Below are 20,986 nucleotides of genomic sequence, written 5' to 3' on the forward strand. Positions count from 1 at the left end.
GAACCGGCTTATTGACTCTTTATTTATGTATTCATTTGATGAATACAGACACACATTGATTGTGTAGCACTTTGGCGGTAGATAGATAGGCAGCCGTGAGATGTGAATGTTCTGCATCAGCTAACTGCTACATCCCAGCCCTGGATCAGTGGATTTGTATAGACTGCTATAGGAAGGAGAATACAGTATACTTAATAAACTCCCTCTCTCCATCACTGCTTTTTTCCATCTTTCCACCCTTACCCCTCTCACTTTCTATATCTCTCATCCCCTCTCTCTCTGTCTCCTTCTCTCTCTCTCTTTTTTTCTCTCCATCACTCAGCTCTGTAGTTGCGGTACATTTTACTACATTATACAGAGCCAACATAGACATCAGCCGTTCTCTGCCTCTTTCTATTCTTTCCACCTCTTTCCACATCACTCTCGCTCTCTCTCTCCCCCTTTTCTCCCTTTCCACTCCTCCCTTTCCACATCCCCTTCTCTCTCTCTCCTCTACCCCTCTCTCTCCCCCTTTTCTCCCTTTCCACTCCTCCCTTTCCACATCACCTTCTCTCTCTCTCCTCTACCCCTCTCTCTCCCCCTTTTCTCCCTTTCCACTCCTCCCTTTCCACATCACCTTCTCTCTCTCTCCTCTACCCCTCTCTCTCCCCTTTTCTCCCTTTCCACTCCTCCCTTTCCACATCACCCTCTCTCTCTCCTCTACCCCCCGTCTCTCTCCCCCTTTTCTCCCTTTCCACTCCTCCCTCTCCCTTTCCACATCACCTCTCTCTCCTCTACCCCTCTCTCTCTCCCCCTTTTCGCCCTTTCCACTCCTCCCTTTCCACATCACCCTCTCTCTCTCCTCTACCCATCTCTCTCTCCCCCTTTTCTCCCTTTCCACTCCTCCCTCTCCCTTTCCGCATCACCCTGTCTCTCTCCTCTACCCCTCTCTCTCTCCCCCTTTTTTCCCTTTCCACTCCTCCTTTCCACATCACCCTCTCTCTCTGCTACCCCTCTCTCTCCCCCTTTTCTCCCTTTCCACATCACCTTCTCTCTCTCCTCTACCCCTCTCTCTCTCCCCCTTTTTTCCCTTTCCACTCCTCCCTCTTCCTTTCCACATCACCCTCTCTCTCTCTCCTCTACCCCTCTCTCTCTCCCCCTTTTTCCCTTTCCACTCCTCCCTTTCCACATCACCCTCTCTCTCTCTGCTACCCCTCTCTCTCCCCCTTTTCTCCCTTTCCACTCCTCCCTCTCCACATCACCTTCTGTCTCTCCTCTACCCCTCTCTCTCTCCCCCTTTTTCCCCCATTTCCCTCTTCCACATCACCCTCTCCTCTCCGCTACCCCTCTCTGTCTCCCCTTTTCTCCTTTCCACTCCTCCCTTCCACATCACTCTCTCTCCTCTACCCCTCTCTCTCCCCCTTTTCTCCCTTTCCACTCCTCCCTCTCCCTTTCCACATCACCCTCTCTCTCTCCTCTACCCCTCTCTCTCTCCCCCTTTTTTCCCTTTCCACTCCTCCCTTTCCACATCACCCTCTCTCTCTCTGCTACCCCTCTCTCTCCCCCTTTTCTCCTTTCCACTCCTCCCTCTCCCTTTCCACATCACCTTCTCTCTCTCCTCTACCCTTCTCTCTCTCCCCCTTTTTTCCCTTTCCACTCCTCCCTCTTCCACATCACCCTCTCTCTCTCCGCTACCCCTCTCTCTCTCCCCTTTTCTCCCTTTCCACTCCTCCCTTCCACATCACTCTCTCTCCTCTACCCCTCTCTCTCCCCCTTTTCTCCCTTTCCACTCCTCCCTTTCCACATCACTCTCTCTCCTCTACCCCTCTCTCTCTCCCCCTTTTCTCTCTTTCCACTCCTCCCTTTCCCTTTCCACATCACCCTCTCTCTCTCCCCCTTCTTCTCCCCCTTTCTCCCTTTCCACTCCTCCCTCTCCCTTTCCACATCACCCTCTCTCTCCCCCTTTTCTCCCTTTCCACTCCTCCCTCTCCCTTTCCACATCACCCTCTCTCTCTACTACCCCTCTCTCTCTCCCCCTTTTTCTCCCTTTCCACTCCTCCCTCTCCCTTTCCACATCACCCTCTCTCTCCCCCTTTTCTCCCTTTCCACTCCTCCCTCTCCCTTTCCACATCACCCTCTCTCTCACCGCTACCCCTCTCTCTCTCCCCTTTTTCCCTTTCCACTCCTCCCTCTCCCTTTCCACATCACCCTCTCTCTCTACTACCCCTCTCTCTCTCCCCCTTTTCTCCCTTTCCACTCCTCCCTCTCCCTTTCCACATCACCCTCTCTCTCCCCCTTTTCTCCCTTTCCACTCCTCCCTCTCCCTTTCCACATCACCCTCTCTCTCACCGCTACCCCTCTCTCTCCCCCTTTTTCCCTTTCCACTCCTCCCTCTCCCTTTCCACATCACCCTCTCTCTCTACTACCCCTCTCTCTCTCCCCTTTTCTCCCTTTCCACTCCTCCCTCTCCCTTTCCACATCATCCTCTCTCTCCGCTACCCCTCTCTCTCCCCCTTTTCTCCCTTTTCACTCTCTCTCTGCCATTTCTTCCCTATCTCTGTCTATCCCCTGTATCCCCTCGCTCTTCTCCCTCTCATCCCCTCTCTCTCATTGTATTGTAGTTCTTGCTGCCGGGGGCAACACAAGGCTGTAGCTTCTCATTTGTGGTGTCTTTGAGAGCCCGGCCCACCAGTCTCTGTCAGCGACAGCAGAGGGGCTGGCTGGGGGAGTTATGTACCATGAATAATACAGAGTGTCACTCATACATATTTAATGCCCAGTGTCCTTTTACCTTTTATGGGGCTGGGAAATACTACTTCCTTTCTGAGATGGATGGTTAAGGGTGTGTGGAGCAGGGTGTGTGGAGCAGGGTGGGTTTTAGCAGGGTGTGTGGGGGGAGCGGCTAATGGGGTATAGGTTGTGTGTCTGTGTTGGTGAGGGTATGTGTCTGTGTGTGTGTGTGTGTGTGTGCCTCACCCATAGCCTGGGAAGACAAATAGTCTCTGCGAGAGTAGCTAACCTAAGTATATTTTGTCTTTCAGCAAGTTGCTGTTGTTGATATAGTCTGGCTTGGGCATTTTTATTGATTTGTTTTCTATTTAACCTTTATTTTACTAGGCAAGTCAGTTAAGAACTAATTATTATTTACAATGATGGCCGACCAAAAGGCAAAAGGTCTCCCACGGGGGCTGGGATTAAATAAAAATATAGGACAAATGCCAAGTTGAAGATGCAACATATCACAGATATGGCAAAGGTCTTAAAGCTATAATATGTAACTCTTTGGGCGACCTGACCAAATTCACATAAAAATGTGAGTTATAGATCTGTCATTCTTATTGAAAGCAAATTTAAGACGCGGTAGATCTGTTCTATGTGCAGAGATTCTATGCTTCCTGTTCTTAAGTCTTAGTGTTTGCATCTTTTACTATCGGTTTTGTACAGCTTCAAACAGCTGAAAAACTATATTTGGGGTTATTGAAAACATGTTTAACAGAGATGTAGATGGTACAATGATTCTCTATACAAACTATACACTGAGTACAAAACATTAGGAAACACCTTCCAAATATTGAGTTGCACCCCGTTTTGCCTTCAGAACAGCCTCAATTCATCTGGGCATGGACTCTACAAGGTGTCAAAAGCATTCCACAGGGATGCTGGCCATGTTGACTCCAAAGCTTTCCACAGTTGTGTCAAGTTGGCTGGATGTCCTTTGGGTGGTGAATCGTTCTTGATACACACGGGAAACTGTTGAGTGTGAAAAACCAGCAGCATTGCAGTTCTTGACACACTCAAACCAGTGAGCCGGGCACATACTACCATACCCCGTTCAAAGGCACTTAAATATTCACCCTCTGAATGGAACACATACACAATCCATGTCTCAATTGGCTCGAGGCTTCCAACTCCTTATTTAACCTGTCATTTCCCCTTCATCTACACTGATTGAAGAGGATTTAACAAGTGACATCAATAAGGGATCATATCTTTCACCTGGATTCACCGGCTGGACATGCTTTCCTCCTGGCTGCCCCAACCCCGGCCAACAGCTCCGCACCCCCCGCAGCTACTTGCCCGAGCCTCCCCAGCTTCTCCTTCACCCAAATCCAGATAGCAGATGTTCTGAAAGAGCTGCAAAACCTGGACCCGTACAAATCAGCTGGGCTAGACAATCTGGACCCTCTCTTTCAAAAATTATTTTCCGCCATTGTTGCAACCCTCTTCAAAGGGGGTGACACTAAACCCAAACTGTTATAGACCTATATCCATCCTGCCCTGCCTTTCTAAATTCTTCGAAAGCCAAGTTAATAAACAGATCACTGACCATTTCGAATCCCACGGTACCTTTTCCGCTGGGCAATCCGGTTTCCGAGCTGGTCACTGGTGCACCTCAGCCACGCTCAAGGTACTAAACGATATCATAACCACCATCGATAAAAGACAGTACTGTGCAGCAGGCTTCTTCAACCTGGCCAAGGCTTTCGACTCTGTCAATCACCGTATTCTTATCGGCAGACTCAATACCTTTGGTTTCTCAAATGACTGCCTCGCCTGGTTCACCAACTACTTCGCAGACAGAGTTCAGTGTGTCAATTCGGAGGGCCTGTTGTCCGGACCTCTGGGAGTCTCTATGGGGGTACCACAGGGTTCAATTCTCAGGCCGACTCTTTTCTCTGTATATATCAACGATGTCGCTCTTGCTGCGTGTGATTCCCTGATCCACCTCTACGCACCCGCCCGCCCGACTAGCATCACTACTCAGTTCTGACCTAGAATATTCTATCCTGACCTAGAATACGTGGACAACTACAAATACCTAGGTGTCTGGCTAGACTGTAAACTCTCTTTCCAGACTCATATCAAACATCTCAAATCTAGAATCGTTTTTCAATTTCGCAACAAAGCCTCCTTCACTCACACCGCCAAACATGCCCTAGTAAAACTGACTATCCTACCGATCCTCGACTTCAGCGATGTCATCTACAAAATTGCTTCCAATACTCTACTCAGCAAATTGGATGTAGTCTATCACAGTGCCATCCGTTTTGTTACCAAAGCACCTTATACCACCCACCACTGCGACCTGTATGCTGTAGTCGGCTGGCCCTCGCTACATATTCGTTGCCAGACCCACTGGCTCTAGGTCATCTAGAAGTCTATGCTAGGTAAAGCTCCGCCTTATCTTAGCTCACTGGTCACAATAACAACACCCACCCGTAGCACGCGCTCCAGCAGGTATATCTCACTGGTCATCCCCAAAGCCAACACCTCCTTTGGCCGCCTTACCTTCCAGTTCTTTGCTGAGAGTGACTGGAACGAATTGCAAATATTGCTGAAGCTGGAGACTTACATTTCCCTCACTAACTTTAAACATCAGCTATCTGAGCAGCTAACCGATCGCTGCAGCTGTACATAGTCCATCTGTAAATAGCCCACCCAATCTACCTACCTCATCCCCATATTGTTTTTATTTACTTTGCTGCTCTTTTGTACACCAGTATCACTACTTACACACCACCATCTGCTGGTCATCATCTGCTCATTTATCACTCCAGTGTTAATCTGCTATATTGTAATTACTTTGCTACTATGGCCTATTTATTGCCTACCTCCTAACACCATTTGCGCACACTGTATATAGACTCTTTTTTTTATTGTGTTATTGACTGTATGCTTGTTTATTACATGTGTAACTCTGTGTTGTTGTTTCTGTCACACTGCTTTATCTTGGCCAGGTCGCAATTGTAAATGAGAATTGTTCTCAAATAGCTTACATGGTTAAATAAGGTTTATGTCTTGGAAAGAGAAGGTGTTTCTAATGTATTACTGTATTCAATAATTGCTTGTTTTATCACATAAACTTAGCCAAACTATTAGAATTTTAGCAACCAGGAAATAGAAGAGGGATTTCTGCATATTCCACCTTTAACACATCACACAAAATTGATGACGTAGTACACAGTAGAATGACGTAGTACACAGTAGGATGACGTAGTACACAGTAGGATGACGTAGTACACAGTTGGATGACGTAGTACACAGTTGGATGACGTAGTACACAGTTGGATGACGTAGTACACAGTTGGATGACGTAGTACACAGTAGGATGACGTAGTACACAGTTGGATGACGTAGTACACAGTTGGATGACGTAGTACACAGTTGGATGACGTAGTACACAGTTGGATGACGTAGTACACAGTAGGATGATTTAGATAGGATGACGTAGTACACAGTTGGATGACGGTACACAGTAGGATGACGTAGTACACAGTTGGATGACGTAGTACACAGTAGGATGACGTAGTACACAGTTGGATGACGTAGTACACAGTTGGATGACGTAGTACACAGTTGGATGACGTAGTACACAGTTGGATGACGTAGTACACAGTTGGATGACGTAGTACACAGTAGGATGACGTAGTACACAGTTGGATGACGTAGTACACAGTTGGATGACGTAGTACACAGTTTGATGACGTAGTACACAGTTGGATGACGTAGTACACAGTTGGATGACGTAATACACAGGAAACGGAGACCTGTTTTGGCTCGTGAACACCACTTTCAAAACTGCTGGCTGAAATGACAGATGTTCAGGAGTGCATCTTTAAGTGCTGTATCTTTAATGAGACATCTCAGTATTATTCCCCCATAAAAAACACAAGTGCACTTGTTTTTTACTTGCACTGACTCTGCTGATAACTTCTTTACTGAGGAACAATGTATTTACAAAGACTGTGATATGTGGTTGTCTCAACAAGTTATCTTAAGATTAATGTAAGTCGCTCCGGATAAGAGAACCCTGCTAAATAAAATACAAATATATTTAAATGTAGTGTGTGTGTGTGTGTGCTTGTGCATGGTCATGTGCGATGGTGGTGGACTGGTCTCTCTTAGGTATCTGTCTGTTGGCGAGGCAGATATTCACTGCTTCCCCAACAAACAGATTGGCTATACTGGAGACACGTTTACATGGCTATGGTACCTATACATACATTAGACATAGGACAAGGCTCTACTAGTGCATAGCAAGTAATACAGCTATAAACCTGCAGGCTTTACGTGTTACCTATATTTTTATATGTATATTATTCTGTATATTAGTGCTGGACTGGAACAAAAGCCTGTTAAGTCTTACTGTTGTTATTTCTGTCTCCCCCCTACTTCCCCTGTCTCCCTTTGTCCTCCCCTGTCTTCCTCTGCCTTCCCGGTCTCCCCTTGTCTTCCTCTGCCTTCCCGGTCTCCCCTTGTCTTCCTCTGCCTTCCCGGTCTCCCCTTGTCTTCCTCTGCCTTCCCCCTACCTTCCTCTGTCTTCCTCTGCCTTCCCCTGTCTCCCCTGTCCTCCTCTGTCCTCCTCTGCCTTCCCCTACCTTCCTCTGCCTTCCCGGTCTCCCCTGTCCTCCTCTGTCTTCCCCTACCTTCCTCTGTCTTCCTCTGCCTCCCTCTATTCCCCCATCTCGCCCTGCCTCCCCCTCTCTCCTCTCCAGTGATGTGTGCCCAGGGTCTGCAGGCCAAGGATAAGACAGGTTCCAGTGACCCCTATGTGACTGTCCAGGTAGGGAAGACCAAACGGCGTACCAAGACCATCTTTGGGAACCTCAACCCTGTCTGGGACGAGAAGTTCTTCTTGTGAGTATGAACATACAGTATATCAACATTACTCAGCATTACTTATATCAGTATATACAACATTACTACAACCTGAGCCAGTGTACTACAGGCTGTATTATAGACGTGGTCCTTTGTGGCTTAGTCGGTAGAGCATGGCACTTGCAACCCGTTGGTTTGATTCCCGCTGGGGCCACTCATAGAGAAAATATATGCACCTGTCCAGGTGGTGTACATAAAGACTGCCTCAGGCTACAGAAACAGGAGGTATGCTCCTATCCTAGGGGCCATTCTGGCTCAGACAGGGCTACCTTCTTCAGCTGTAATACAAGCACTCCAGCAGACATTGTTATCACAGACATGTAGAACCTACAACACCAACAAATGAGGGGAGAGGAGATGGAAAATAATTCAAATGCATTTCACTGACAAATGTGTTATTGACATGAATATCATCTATAGCGCATTTGGAAAGTATTCAGACCCCTTGACTTTTTCCACCTTTTGTTATGTTACAGCCTGATTCTAAAATGGACTAAATACATGTTTTTGTTAATCAATCTACACACAATACCACATAATGATAAAGGAAAAACAGGTTTTTAGAAATGTTTGCACATTTATTAAAAATAAAGCACAGAAATACCTTCTTTACATAAGTATTCAGACCCTTTGTTATGATACCCAGAATTGAGCTCAGGTGCATCCTGTTTCCATTGATCAGTGAGATGTTTCTACAACTTGATTGTAGTCCACTTGTGGTAAATTCAATTGATTGGACATGATTTGGAAAGGCACACACCTGTCTATATAAGGTCCCACAGTTGACAGTGCATGTCAGACACAGATCTGGGGAAGGGTACCAAAACATTTCTGCAGCATTGAAGGTGGCCTCCCTCATTCTTAAATGGAAAAAGTTTGGGACCACCAAGACTCTTCCTAGAGCTGGCAGCCCAGCCAAACTGAGCAATCTGGGGAGAAGGGCTTTGGTCAGGGAGGTGACCAAGAACCCGATGGTCCCTCTGACAGTGCTCCAGAGATCCTCTGTGGAGATGAGAGAACCTTCCAGAAGGACAACCATCTCTGCAGCACTCCACCAATCAGGCCTTTATGGTAGAGGCCAGACAGAAGCCACTCCTCAGTAAAAGACACATGACAGCCTGATTGGAGTTTTCCAAAAGGCACCTAATGGACTCTCAGGCCATGAGAAACAAGATTCTCTGACCTGATGAAACCAAAATTGAACTCTTTGGCCTGAATGCCAAGCTTCATTTCACCCCCAGCTTTGAGTGTACAGCTTTGTTTGAGTTTACTGAAAGTATTATGAAGCTAACCCGTGTTATCTCAGGCCCTTTTTAAATAAACAACTTCTAAAATGGAGAGGGAACTTTTGATGATGTGTAGTGATGTTGTGCTACGTAGAGATTGACCCATGGTGTCATTAGAGAAGGTATTATGGTTTTAATCTGGCTCTCTATGAGTCTGAACTCTGAACTCTGAGTGGTGACAGACTGTCATGTTGATTGTGATGTTGATCATGTTGATTTAAGGTACACAGAGAACCGAGAACTAATGATATTATCTAACACAACCTAGAACACTGGAATATGGCTTTCTGTAAAACAACAGTATAGCACTATGAACGACACATTTCACATCAACGTCATGAGGCTTAAGGAGTCTGTTCTAAAGCCAGTATATCCTATTGTTGTATAAATACATCACAGTATCTGCAGTATCCTATATGGACTTCAAGCTGAAATACGCGTCAGGTTGAACAGCACCATTGTTCACCACAGCCGCAATTGTTGCTGTTTTTGTTTTGATAATAAAAGAGAAGAGGATCATCCAGCATCCTGAACACATTGTTGCAATACATCCTCTGCTTTTCTATGGCGCAGGAAGTGATGTGCACTAATGATGTGCACTAATGATGTGCACTAATGATGTGCACTAATGTCAGAGACAAGAAAACGTGTTTGTTGTTTGAAATAACTTCTTATTTTGTTGTAATATTACCAACGAATGTGGCAGTTTCACCAAGTATGGATTCCAGCTTTAAATAGAGACATAGATAGATAAAGATAAATCAAGCACCCCATTTCCATAGAAACCATAGCACTGGTGATTAGAATACCTGTATCTAGGAGACAAAGAGGCTTTGTTTAGAGCTGCCTTCCACCATGTTCTCTGTCTGCTGATGGAGGCACTGCGTGTGTGTCTGTCTGTCTGTCTGTCTGTCTGTCTGTCTGTCTGTCTGTCTGTCTGACAGAGAGAAAACAAGACATAGAGGGAAAAGATGTTATCCTCATGCCATGTGACAGGGTCTTGGGATCTTTGCTCTCTGCCTGGCAGGGACAGCCATCTGAGGGTGCCACTAACACACACACACACATGCACACGCACACACACACCCCCTTGGGTGGTGGAACACTAGGGACAACAGGGTTTCCTAAAGAGAGCCGGTGGGGCAGAATGATGTCAATCCCACCTGACAGACATTCCCCGCACCTCTCCCTTCTCCCTCCCTCTCCTCTCCTCTCCTCTCCTCTCCTCTCCTCTCTCTCCTCTCCTCTCCTCTCTCTCTCCTCTCCTCTCCTCTCCTCTCTCCCTCTCCTCTCCTCTCCTCCCCTCCCCCTCTCATCTTCCTTTCCCTCCCCCTCTCATCTCCTTCTCTCCTCTCCTCTCCTCTCCTCTCCTCTCCTCTCCTCCTCTCCTCTCCTCTCCTCTCCTCTCCTCTCCTCTCCTCTCCTCTCCTCTCCTCTCCTCTCCTCTCCTCTCCTCTCCTCTCCTTTACTCTCCTCTATTCTTCTCTATTTTACTCTCTTCTCCTCTCCTCTCCTGTCCCCTCCCCCTCTCATCTCCCTTTACTCTCCTCTATTCTTCTCTATTTTACTCTCTTCTCCTCTTCTCTCTCCTGTCCCTCTATTCTCCTCTCATGTCCCTTTACTCTCCTCTATTCTCCTCTCCTCTCCTCTCCTCTCCTCTCCTCTCCTCTCCTCTCCTCTCCTCTCCTCTCCTCTCCTCTCCTCTCCTCTCCTCTCCTCTCCTCTCCTCTCCTCTCCTCTCCTCTCCTCTCCTCTCCTCTCCTCTCCACTCCTCTCCTCTCCTCTCCCTTTACTCTCCTCTATTCTTCTCTATTTTACTCTCTTCTCCTCTCCTCTCCTGTCCCCTCCCCCTCTCATATCCCTTTACTCTCCTCTATTCTCCTCTCCTCTCCTGGCCCCTCCCCCCTCTCATCTCCCTTTTCTCTCCTCTATTCTTCTCTACTTTACTCTTCTATCCCTCTCCTCTCTCTTCCTCTACTCTCTTTCATTCTCCTCTCTCTCCTCCTTCCAGGTCTTTTATTTCCCACATACATCTAGCAGAGAGGACAACTCCAGACCACTCCCAAGCCTTTGAAGCCCCAATGACAACCCTAACCTAACAGCCACCCACACTATGTCAACCCTAGCCATTACATATGACTGTGACGTGACTACACTGAGTCTCCAGGTCTGTTTGTGCTCCAGGATAGTGTGAGGTCATATCAGGTTAGGTCAGAGCTGCTGCCAGTAGATAAAACAGCTGAGCGGCTCTCGAGAGGATGGGAGGAGGGAGGAGGGAAGAGGGCCACACAGCTTTTCACCTTCAAGGGCTTTATTCTAGATTTTTTACAGCTTTTTTTCTCTGATTTAGTCACCCTAATTTGGGCCATCCTACAAGGGTAAAAATGACAATAACTTTTGAACGAATTATGATAGAGGCATGATGTTTGGACACCCTAAACCAGTGGTTACCAAACTGTCGATCACAATTGACTGGTTGATCTCCAAGGCGTTCCTAGTCAATTACCAAACATTTCTGTAAAAACAACAACAATAAAGCCTTACGTTCCACATTTTTCTATTCCTTTTGTGTTGTAGGCGTCAGATGCACTTGATTCAACAGCCCTAATGACGGGAAGGCAAAGTGTCCCCATTTTGAACCTCTTCATGTGTCTGACGGTAGAACTCCGCTTACCCGGCAGGTCCAGAGAGGAAATCAAGTGCACCTACAGGCCTACCGCTGGCCAATAAGATAGTTCAGATCACTGTGTCTGCACAGTTTCCTCGAGCCATGGACTGTAAAAAACAAACTTGAGCGCACAGCAACGTTGATACTGTGAGAATTCAAATGACTATGACTAAAGAGACTCAAGAAATACAGCGTGTTTAAGTTGTTATTCAGCACTCTCAATGCTTTTATAAGCCATAATATGTGTGTTCTCCCTACACCCACTCACACTACCACCAGCACTGCAGCTGCAATGAATTAGAATAGCAAAGTGTTCTGATAACCATTGTATTTTTATTATAATAGCGACTTGTGTCTTTTTTTAATATCGCCCAAAACTAACTTTACTGGTGCTGTTTTTCTACACATGGTGCTTTGCTGTCCAGTGAGTGTCACAACGCTACAGACCGGATCAAGGTGCGTGTGTGGGATGAGGATGATGACATCAAGTCTCGCATGAAACAACACTTCAAACGAGAGTCGGACGACTTCCTGGGTCAGACCATCATCGAGGTCCGCATGCTCAGCGGGGAGATGGATGTGTGGTACAACCTGGGTATGTTCCAGAACCTTCTGCTTCCATGTTCCAGTTAAGACTGGTTCTATGTTCTAAATAAGACTGGTTCTATGTTCTAGAGAATAATGATTATATATTCACGATCAGACTGCTTCCATGTTCTAGGGAATACTGGTTCTATGTTCCAGATCATACTGCTTCCATGCTCTAGATAAGACTGGTTCTATATTCTAGATTAGACTGGTTCTATGTTCTCTATAAAACGGGTTATATGTTGTAGAGTAGACTGGTTCTATGTTCTAGATAAAAATGTTTCTATGTTCTAGATCATAATGATTATATGTTCCAGATCCAACTATATTCTAGTTAAGTTTGGTTTTATGTTCTAGATAAGACCGGTACCATTTTCTAGATAAGAGGATTGGTGCATCTGGTTTTGTGTTCTAGATAAGAGAACTGATATGTCTGGTTTTGTGTTCTAGATAAGAGAACTGATATGTCTGGTTCTGTGTTCTAGATAAGAGCACTGATAAGTCTGGTTCTGTGTTCTAGATAAGAGCACTGATAAGTCTGGTTCTGTGTTCTAGATAAGATAATTGATACGTCTGGTTCTGTGTTCTAGATAAGAGCACTGATAAGTCTGGTTCTGTGTTCTAGATAAGAGAACTGATAAGTCTGGTTCTGTGTTCTAGATAAGAGAACTGATAAGTCTGGTTCTGTGTTCTAGATAAGAGAACTGATAAGTCGATGGTGTCGGGAGCCATCAGATTGAAGCTCAACGTGGAGATGAAGGGAGAGGAGAAAGTAGCTCCACCCCACGGCCAGTACACCTGTTTACACGAGGTAAGACATCTATACTCACCAACTGGTCTGATGGATTTCTCCACTCTATGGAAACTGTTCCAGGAACTGTCTCCCTCTACTCCTCTTCTCTCATGTTATTCTCTTCATCCTGTCTTTCTCTCTTCCTTTAGAACCTGTTCCACCACCTGACGGAGGTAAAGAACAGTGGAGCGGTGAAGATCCCAGAGGTGAAAGGAGAGGAGGCGTGGAAGGTCTACTATGACGACGTGTCCCAGGAGATAGTGGACGAGTTTGCCATGAGATACGGAGTAGAGTCCATCTACCAGGCCATGACGTAAGGATGCTCTCTTTCTCTTTCTCCCTCTTTTCTCTCCTCTTGGTTCTCTGAAGGCTTACTGCTGTGCTGATGTAATACAGGAAAGCATGCCTCTGTGTCCTCAGTGTTAAAACTATAGAATCCATGGATTCAATTTCTATGGTTCAGAGTGCATGTGTGAGAGAGAAGGAAGCGCCTGGCTGCCTGTCTCTGTGTGTGTGTGTGTGAGAGAGAAGGAAGCGCCTGGCTGCCTGTCTCTGTGTGTGTGTGTGTGTGTGAGAGAGAAGGAAGCGCCTGGCTGCCTGTCTCTGTGTGTGTGTGCGTGTGCGCGTGCGTGTGTGCGTGCGTGTGTGTGTGTGTGTGTGTGTGTGTGTGTGTGTGTGTGCGCTGTCCGCTCTAAAGCCACCATGGGAATTCACAGGAAGTCATCATGGTTCTCAGTGATCTCTCTCCACCCTCGCCTCCCGCAAGTGCTTCTGGGTAATCTGGAGGCTGAGAGCACAATAATTAATTATGCTTCCCAATGTGAGCATCTGTGTGTGTGTGTGTGTCTCTCTCCCTCTCTCTCCCCCTCTCCCTCCCGCTCCATCTTTTTTTGTCTCTCTCGCTGTGTTTTGAAAGGCTATTTAATAAATCATTGATATGACTGTCCTTCCAGATAAATGGGCTGCTCATTTTTGAAAAACTTTGAAATGCACCTCAAGTTAACCTTTCCTTGTATCAGTATTAAACTTAAAATTAAAAAAATTAAAATCTCATATAAAGGTCGTGTCCCAAACACCACCCTATTCCCTAATAGCCCCATGAGCCCTGGTCAAAGTTGTGCACTATAAAGAGAATAGGGTGTCATTTGGGACACTCACTCACAGTCAATGCCTGACTGTAGAGCAGAATAGATACCTGTTAAGAGGCAGCCTTCTCCTTCTCTCTTACTATTCCCATGACCTACTTAGGTTTAGTTTAATGGATTCAGCTCAGGGAGGGAGAGAGAGAGGGAGGGAGAGAGGGACAGAGAGAGAGAGAGAGAGAGATGAACCTAGAGAAGAGTCCCCTAAGCAAGCTGGTCCTGGGACTCTGTTCACAAACAGACCCTACAGAGCCCCAGGACAGCAACACAGTTAGTCCCAACCAAATCACGAGAAAACAAAAATATAATTACTTGACACATTGGAAAGAATTAACAAAGAAACAGAACAAACTAGAATGCTATTTGGCCCTACACAGAGAGTACACAGCGGCAGAATACCTGACCACTGTGACTGACCCAAAATTAAGGAAAGCTTTGACTGTGTACTTACTCAGTGAACATAGCCTTGCTATTGAGAAAGGCCGCCGTAGGCAGACATGGCTCTCAAAAGAAGAGATGCTATGTGCCCACTGCCCACAAAATGAGGTGGAAACTGAGATGCACTTCCTAACCTCCTGCCCAATGTATGACCATATTAGAGACACATATTTCCCTCAGATTACACAGATCCAAAACGAATTAAAAAACAAATACAATTTTGATAAACTCCCATATCTACTGGGTGAAATACTCCAGTGTGGAATCACAGCAGCAAGATTTGTGACCTGTTGCACAAGAAAAGGGCAACCAGTGAAGAACAAACACCATTGTAAATACAACCCATATTTATGTTTATTTATTTTCCCTTTTGCACTTGAACTATTTGCACATTGCTACCACAATGTATATAGACATAATATGACATTTGAAATGCCTTTATATGCCTATACTTTTGGATATTTTGTGAGTGTAATGTTTACTGTCAATTTTTTATTGTTTATTTCACTATTGTTGATGATCTATTTGACCTGTTTCCCATTCCAATAAAGCCCTTTGATTTGAATTGAATGTAATTGAATTGAGTGAGAGAGGGGATAGAGGAGAGTCGACCCTGAAGGCCTTCTACACCAGCTCAGCAGACAGACCTGATCCAAATAGACCTTCTATAATGGATGGACCATCTAAACCACATAGCCCAGCGGTGGTCATCCCTTCATTTGGGAAGCTATACCCTTCTGGAGGATTTTGCTTCAACCCTACAACAACTAATTCCACTAATCAGTCGCTCCTGAGGACGTTGATGACCTGAATCTGGTGTTTTACAAGTTTCAACAAATCCGAACTTTGTTGCGTAGCATTGACGTTTCCTAGAAGTGTGTGATTAGCTGAATCAGATGTTTTTGAAGTTTCATCAACTCAGGCCTATAGGCATGGACATGATGTGTTCAGAGTGTGTATGTGTCTCTCTGTGTATATTGGTATTGGAGTGTTGCAGTGAACATGGTATTGGAGTGTTACAGTGAACATGGTATTGGAGTGTTACAGTGAACATGGTATTGGAGTGTTACAGTGAACATGGTATTGGAGTGTTACAGTGAACATGGTATTGGAGTGTTACAGTGAACATGGTATTGGAGTGTTACAGTGAACATGGTATTGGTGTGTTACAGTGAACATGGTATTGGAGTGTTACAGTGAACATGGTATTGGAGTGTTATACAGTGAACATGGTATTGGAGTGTTATACAGTGAACATGGTATTGGAGTGTTGCAGTGAACATGGTATCAAATCAAATCAAATCAAATTTTATTTGTCACATACACATGGTTAGCAGATGTTAATGCGAGTGTAGCGAAATGCTTGTGCTTCTAGTTCCGACAATGCAGTAATAACCAACAAGTAATCTAACTAACAATTGCAAAACTACTGTCTTATACACAGTGTAAGGGGATAAAGAATATGTACATAAGGATATATGAATGAGTGATGGTACAGAGCAGCATAGGCAAGATACAGTAGATGGTATCGAGTACAGTATATACATATGAGATAAGTATGTAAACAAAGTGGCATAGTTAAAGTGGCTAGTGATACATGTATTACATAAGGATGCAGTCGATGATATAGAGTACAGTATATACGTATGCATATGAGATGAATAATGTAGGGTAAGTAACATTATATAAGGTAGCATTGTTTAAAGTGGCTAGTGATATATTTACATCATTTCCCATCAATTCCCATTATTAAAGTGGCTGGAGTTGAGTCAGTGTCAGTGTCAGTGTGTTGGCAGCAGCCACTCAATGTTAGTGGTGGCTGTTTAACAGTGATGTTCTTGAGATAGAAGCTGTTTTTCAGTCTCTCGGTCCCAGCTTTGATGCACCTGTACTGACCTCGCCTTCTGGATGATAGCGGGGTGAACAGGCAGTGGCTCGGGTGGTTGATGTCCTTGATGATCTTTATGGCCTTCCTGTAACATCGGGTGGTGTAGGTGTCCTGGAGGGCAGGTAGTTTGCCCCCGGTGATGCGTTGTGCAGACCTCACTACCCTCTGGAGAGCCTTACGGTTGTGGGCAGAGCAGTTGCCGTACCAGGCGGTGATAGAGCCCGCCAGGATGCTCTCGATTGTGCATCTGTAGAAGTTTGTGAGTGCTTTTGGTGACAAGCCAAATTTCTTCAGCCTCCTGAGGTTGAAGAGGCGCTGCTGCGCCTTCTTCACGATGCTGTCTGTGTGAGTGGACCAATTCAGTTTGTCTGTGATGTGTATGCCGAGGAACTTAAAACTTGCTACCCTCTCCACTACTGTTCCATCGATGTGGATAGGGGGGTGTTCCCTCAGCTGTTTCCTGAAGTCCACAATCATCTCCTTAGTTTTGTTGACGTTGAGTGTGAGGTTATTTTCCTGACACCACACTCCGAGGGCCCTCACCTCCTCCCTGTAGGCCATCTCGTCGTTGTTGGTAAACAAGAAACCACTGTTGTGTCGTCCGCAAACTTGATGATTGAGTTGGAGGCGTGTGTGGCCACGCAGTCGTGGGTGAACAGGGAGTACAGGAGAGGGCTCAGAACGCACCCTTGTGGGGACCCAATGTGTTGAGGATCAGCGGGGTGGAGATGTTGTTGCCTACCCTCACCACTTGGGGGCGGCCCGTCAGGAAGTCCAGTACCCAGTTGCACAGGGCGGGGTCGAGACCCAGGGTCTCGAGCTTGATGACGAGCTTGGAGGGTACTATGGTGTTGAATGCCGAGCTGTAGTCGATGAACAGCATTCTCACATAGGTATTCCTCTTGTCCAGATGGGTTAGGGCAGTGTGCAGTGTGGTTGAGATTGCATCGTCTGTGGACCTATTTGGGCGGTAAGCAAATTGGAGTGGGTCTAGGGTGTCAGGTAGGGTGGAGGTGATATGGTCCTTGACTAGTCTCTCAAAGCACTTCATGATGACGGAAGTGAGTGCTACGGGGCGGTAGTCGTTTAGCTCAGTTACCTTAGCTTTCTTGGGAACAGGAACAATGGTGGCCCTCTTGAAGCATGTGGGAACAGCAGACTGGTATAGGGATTGATTGAATATGTCCGTAAACACACCGGCCAGCTGGTCTGCGCATGCTCTGAGGGCGCGGCTGGGGATGCCGTCTGGGCCTGCAGCCTTGCGAGGGTTAACACGTTTAAATGTCTTACTCACCTCGGCTGCAGTGAAGGAGAGTCTGCATGTTTTCGTTGCAGGCCGTGTCAGTGGCACTGTATTGTCCTCAAAGCGGGCAAAAAGTTATTTAGTCTGCCTGGGAGCAAGACATCCTGGTCCGTGACTGGGCTGGATTTCTTCTTGTAGTCCGTGATTGACTGTAGACCCTGCCACATGCCTCTTGTGTCTGAGCCGTTGACTTGAGATTCTACTTTGTCTCTGTACTGACGCTTAGCTTGTTTGATAGCCTTGCGGAGGGAATAGCTGCACTGTTTGTGTTCGGTCATGTTACCAGTCACCTTGCCCTGATTAAAAGCAGTGGTTCGCGCTTTCAGTTTCACGCGAAAGCTGCCATCAATCCACGGTTTCTGGTTAGGGAATGTTTTAATCGTTGCTATGGGAACGACATCTTCAACGCACGTTCTAATGAACTCGCACACCGAATCAGCGTATTCGTTAATATTGTTATCTGACGCAATACGAAACATATCCCAGTCCACGTGATGGAAGCAGTCTTGGAGTGTGGAGTCAGCTTGGTCGGACCAGCGTTGGACAGACCTCAGCGTGGGAGCCTCTTGTTTTAGTTTCTGTCTGTAGGCAGGGATCAGGGAGTCGTGGTCAGCTTTTCCGAAAGGAGGGCGGGGCAGGGCCTTATATGCGTCGCGGAAGTTAGAGTAACAATGATCCAAGGTTTTTCCACCCCTGGTTGCGCAATCGATATGCTGATAAAATTTAGGGAGTCTTGTTTTCAGATTAGCCTTGTTAAAATCCCCAGCTACAATGAATGCAGCCTCCGGATAAATGGATTCCAGTTTGCAAAGAGTCAAATAAAGTTCGTTCAGAGCCATCGATGTGTCTGCTTGGGGGGGGATATATACGGCTGTGATTATAATCGAAGAGAATTCTCTTGGTAGATAATGCGGTCTACATTTGATTGTGAGGAATTCTAAATCAGGTGAACAGAAGGATTTGAGTTCCTGTATGTTTCTTTCATCACACCATGTCTCGTTAGCCATAAGGCATACGCCCCCTCCCCTCTTCTTACCAGAAAGATGTTTGTTTCTGTCGGCGCGATGCGTGGAGAAACCCGCTGGCTGCACCGCCTCCGATAGCGTCTCTCCAGTGAGCCATGTTTCCGTGAAGCAAAGAACGTTACAGTCTCTGATGTCCCTCTGGAATGCTACCCTTGCTCTGATTTCATCAACCTTGTTGTCAAGAGACTGGACATTGGCGAGAAGAATGCTAGGGAGTGGTGCACGATGTGCCCATCTCCGGAGTCTGACCAGAAGACCGCTTCGTTTCCCTCTTTTTCTGAGTCGTTTTTTTGGGTCGCCGCATAGGATCCATTCCGTTGTCCTGGTTGAAAGGCAGAACACAGGATCCGCGTCGCGAAAAACATATTCTTGGTCGTACTGATGGTGAGTTGACGCTGATCTTATATTCAGTAGTTCTTCTCGACTGTATGTAATGAAACCTAAGATGACCTGGGGTAATAATGTAAGAAATAACACCTAAAAAAACAAAACACTGCATAGTTTCCTAGGAACGCGAAGCGAGGCGGCCATCTCTGTCGGCGCCGGAAGTAGTAAGTATTGGAGTGATACAGTGAACATGGTATTGGAGTGTTACAGTGAACATGGTATTGGAGTGTCACAGTGAACATAGTATTGGAGTGTTACAGTGAATAGCAGACCATTTGTTTGAGACACAGAGCGGTGACACCTTGGCCATCAGAACTTTGTGTGCATGCCTGCATGTGTGTGTGTGTGTGGGGGGGGGGCTCAGCCTGTCTCTTGTTGCTGGTATTTGGAGCAGCTCTTAAGATCAATGGAGTGAGGGGCGGCATGTTTGTTTGTGTGTATCGGTTCTAAAGGAACATTACAATTCCATTCAGAGTTTTCTAATCTTCCTGTTATTGACCTTCTAGCTGGTACCACTCTGCTGGGAATCACATGACATTACAACTCACAGAATGTGAATGAGCACAGTCTGCCTCTGTATTCTCTCCCTCTCTCTCTCTCTGTCTGTCTGTCTGTCTGTCTGTCTGTCTGTCTGTCTGTCTGTCTGTCTGTCTGTCTGTCTGTCTGTCTGTCTGTCTGTCTCTGTCTGTCTGTCTGTCTGTCTGTCTGTCTCTCTCTCTCTCTGTCTGTCTGTCTGTCTGTCTGTCTGTCTGTCTGTCTGTCTGTCTGTCTGTCTGTCTGTCTGTCTGTCTGTCTCTCTCTCTCTGTCTGTCTCTCTCTCTCTCTCTGTCTCGCTCTCTGTCTCTCTGTCTCTCTCTCTCTCTCTGTCTCTCTCTCTCTCTCTCTCTCTCTCTCTCTCTCTCTCTCTCTCTCTCTGCCTGTCTCTCTCTCTGCCTGTCTCTCTCTCTGCCTGTCTGACTCTTTGATTTAATCTTCTTTAATATCATTCCTCTACTAGTTGAATAATTGCCTCCTTTTCATGATCAAAGGAAAGTTACTACTTAAATCACACTTCAAAGAATAGTTAGTGTTTTGGCATTTTAATATCTTTCTCTCTCTCTCCCTTTCTCCCCACGCCCCCCCTATCTCTCCTTCCCTCCCTCTCTCCCCCTCTCTTTCCCTTCCTCTCTCTCTGCCTCGCTTCCACTCTGTCCCGTCCTCCCTCCCCTCACCTCTCTCCCCCTCTCTTTCCATTCCTCTCTCTCTGCCTCGCTTCCACTCTCTGTCCCGTCCTCCCTCCCCTCACCTCTCTCCCCTTCTCTTTCCCTTCCTCTCTCTCTGCCTCGCTTCCACTCTCTGTCCCGTCCTCCATCCCCTCACCTCTCTCCCCCTCTCTGTCCCTTCCTCTCTCTCTGCCTCGCTTCCACTCTCTGTCCCGTCCTCCCTCCCCTCACCTCTCTCCCCTTCTCTTTCCCTTCCTCTCTCTCTGCCTCTCTTCCACTCTCTGTCCCGTCCTCCCTCCCCTCACCTCTCTCCCCTTCTCTTTCCCTTCCTCTCTCTCTGCCTCGCTTCCACTCTCTGTCCCGTCCTCCCTCCCCTCACCTCTCTCCCCTTCTCTTTTCCTTCCTCTCTCTCTGCCTCGCTTCCACTCTCTGTCCCGTCCTCCCTCCCCTCACCTCTCTCCCCCAGGCATTTCTCCTGTCTGTCCTCTAAGTACATGTGTCCGGGGGTCCCAGCGGTGATGAGTAACCTGCTAGCCAACATCAACGCCTACTTTGCCCACACCACCACCGTCTCAACCAACATCTCTGCCTCCGACCGCTTCGCTGCATCCAACTTTGGGGTGAGAAC

General features: G+C 46.6%; 1 protein-coding gene across 4 annotated transcripts in view; it reads left to right on the forward strand.

Moving 5' to 3' along the window:
- The window catches only part of LOC112237183 (protein unc-13 homolog C-like), a 261,928-nt gene that overhangs the window by 64,974 nt on the left and 175,968 nt on the right, over positions 1-20,986 (forward strand). For all 4 annotated transcript variants that reach the window (XM_042321233.1, XM_042321234.1, XM_042321232.1 and 1 more), the window contains exons 10-14: positions 7,476-7,617; positions 12,018-12,187; positions 12,876-12,991; positions 13,123-13,286; positions 20,825-20,978. In XM_042321233.1, the coding sequence (XP_042177167.1) occupies positions 7,476-7,617; positions 12,018-12,187; positions 12,876-12,991; positions 13,123-13,286; positions 20,825-20,978 (746 nt within the window). The remainder of the gene's footprint in view (positions 1-7,475; positions 7,618-12,017; positions 12,188-12,875; positions 12,992-13,122; positions 13,287-20,824; positions 20,979-20,986) is intronic.

This window comes from Oncorhynchus tshawytscha, linkage group LG04, assembly GCF_018296145.1.
Source record: "Oncorhynchus tshawytscha isolate Ot180627B linkage group LG04, Otsh_v2.0, whole genome shotgun sequence".
NCBI classification, from domain to species: Eukaryota; Metazoa; Chordata; class Actinopteri; order Salmoniformes; family Salmonidae; genus Oncorhynchus; species Oncorhynchus tshawytscha.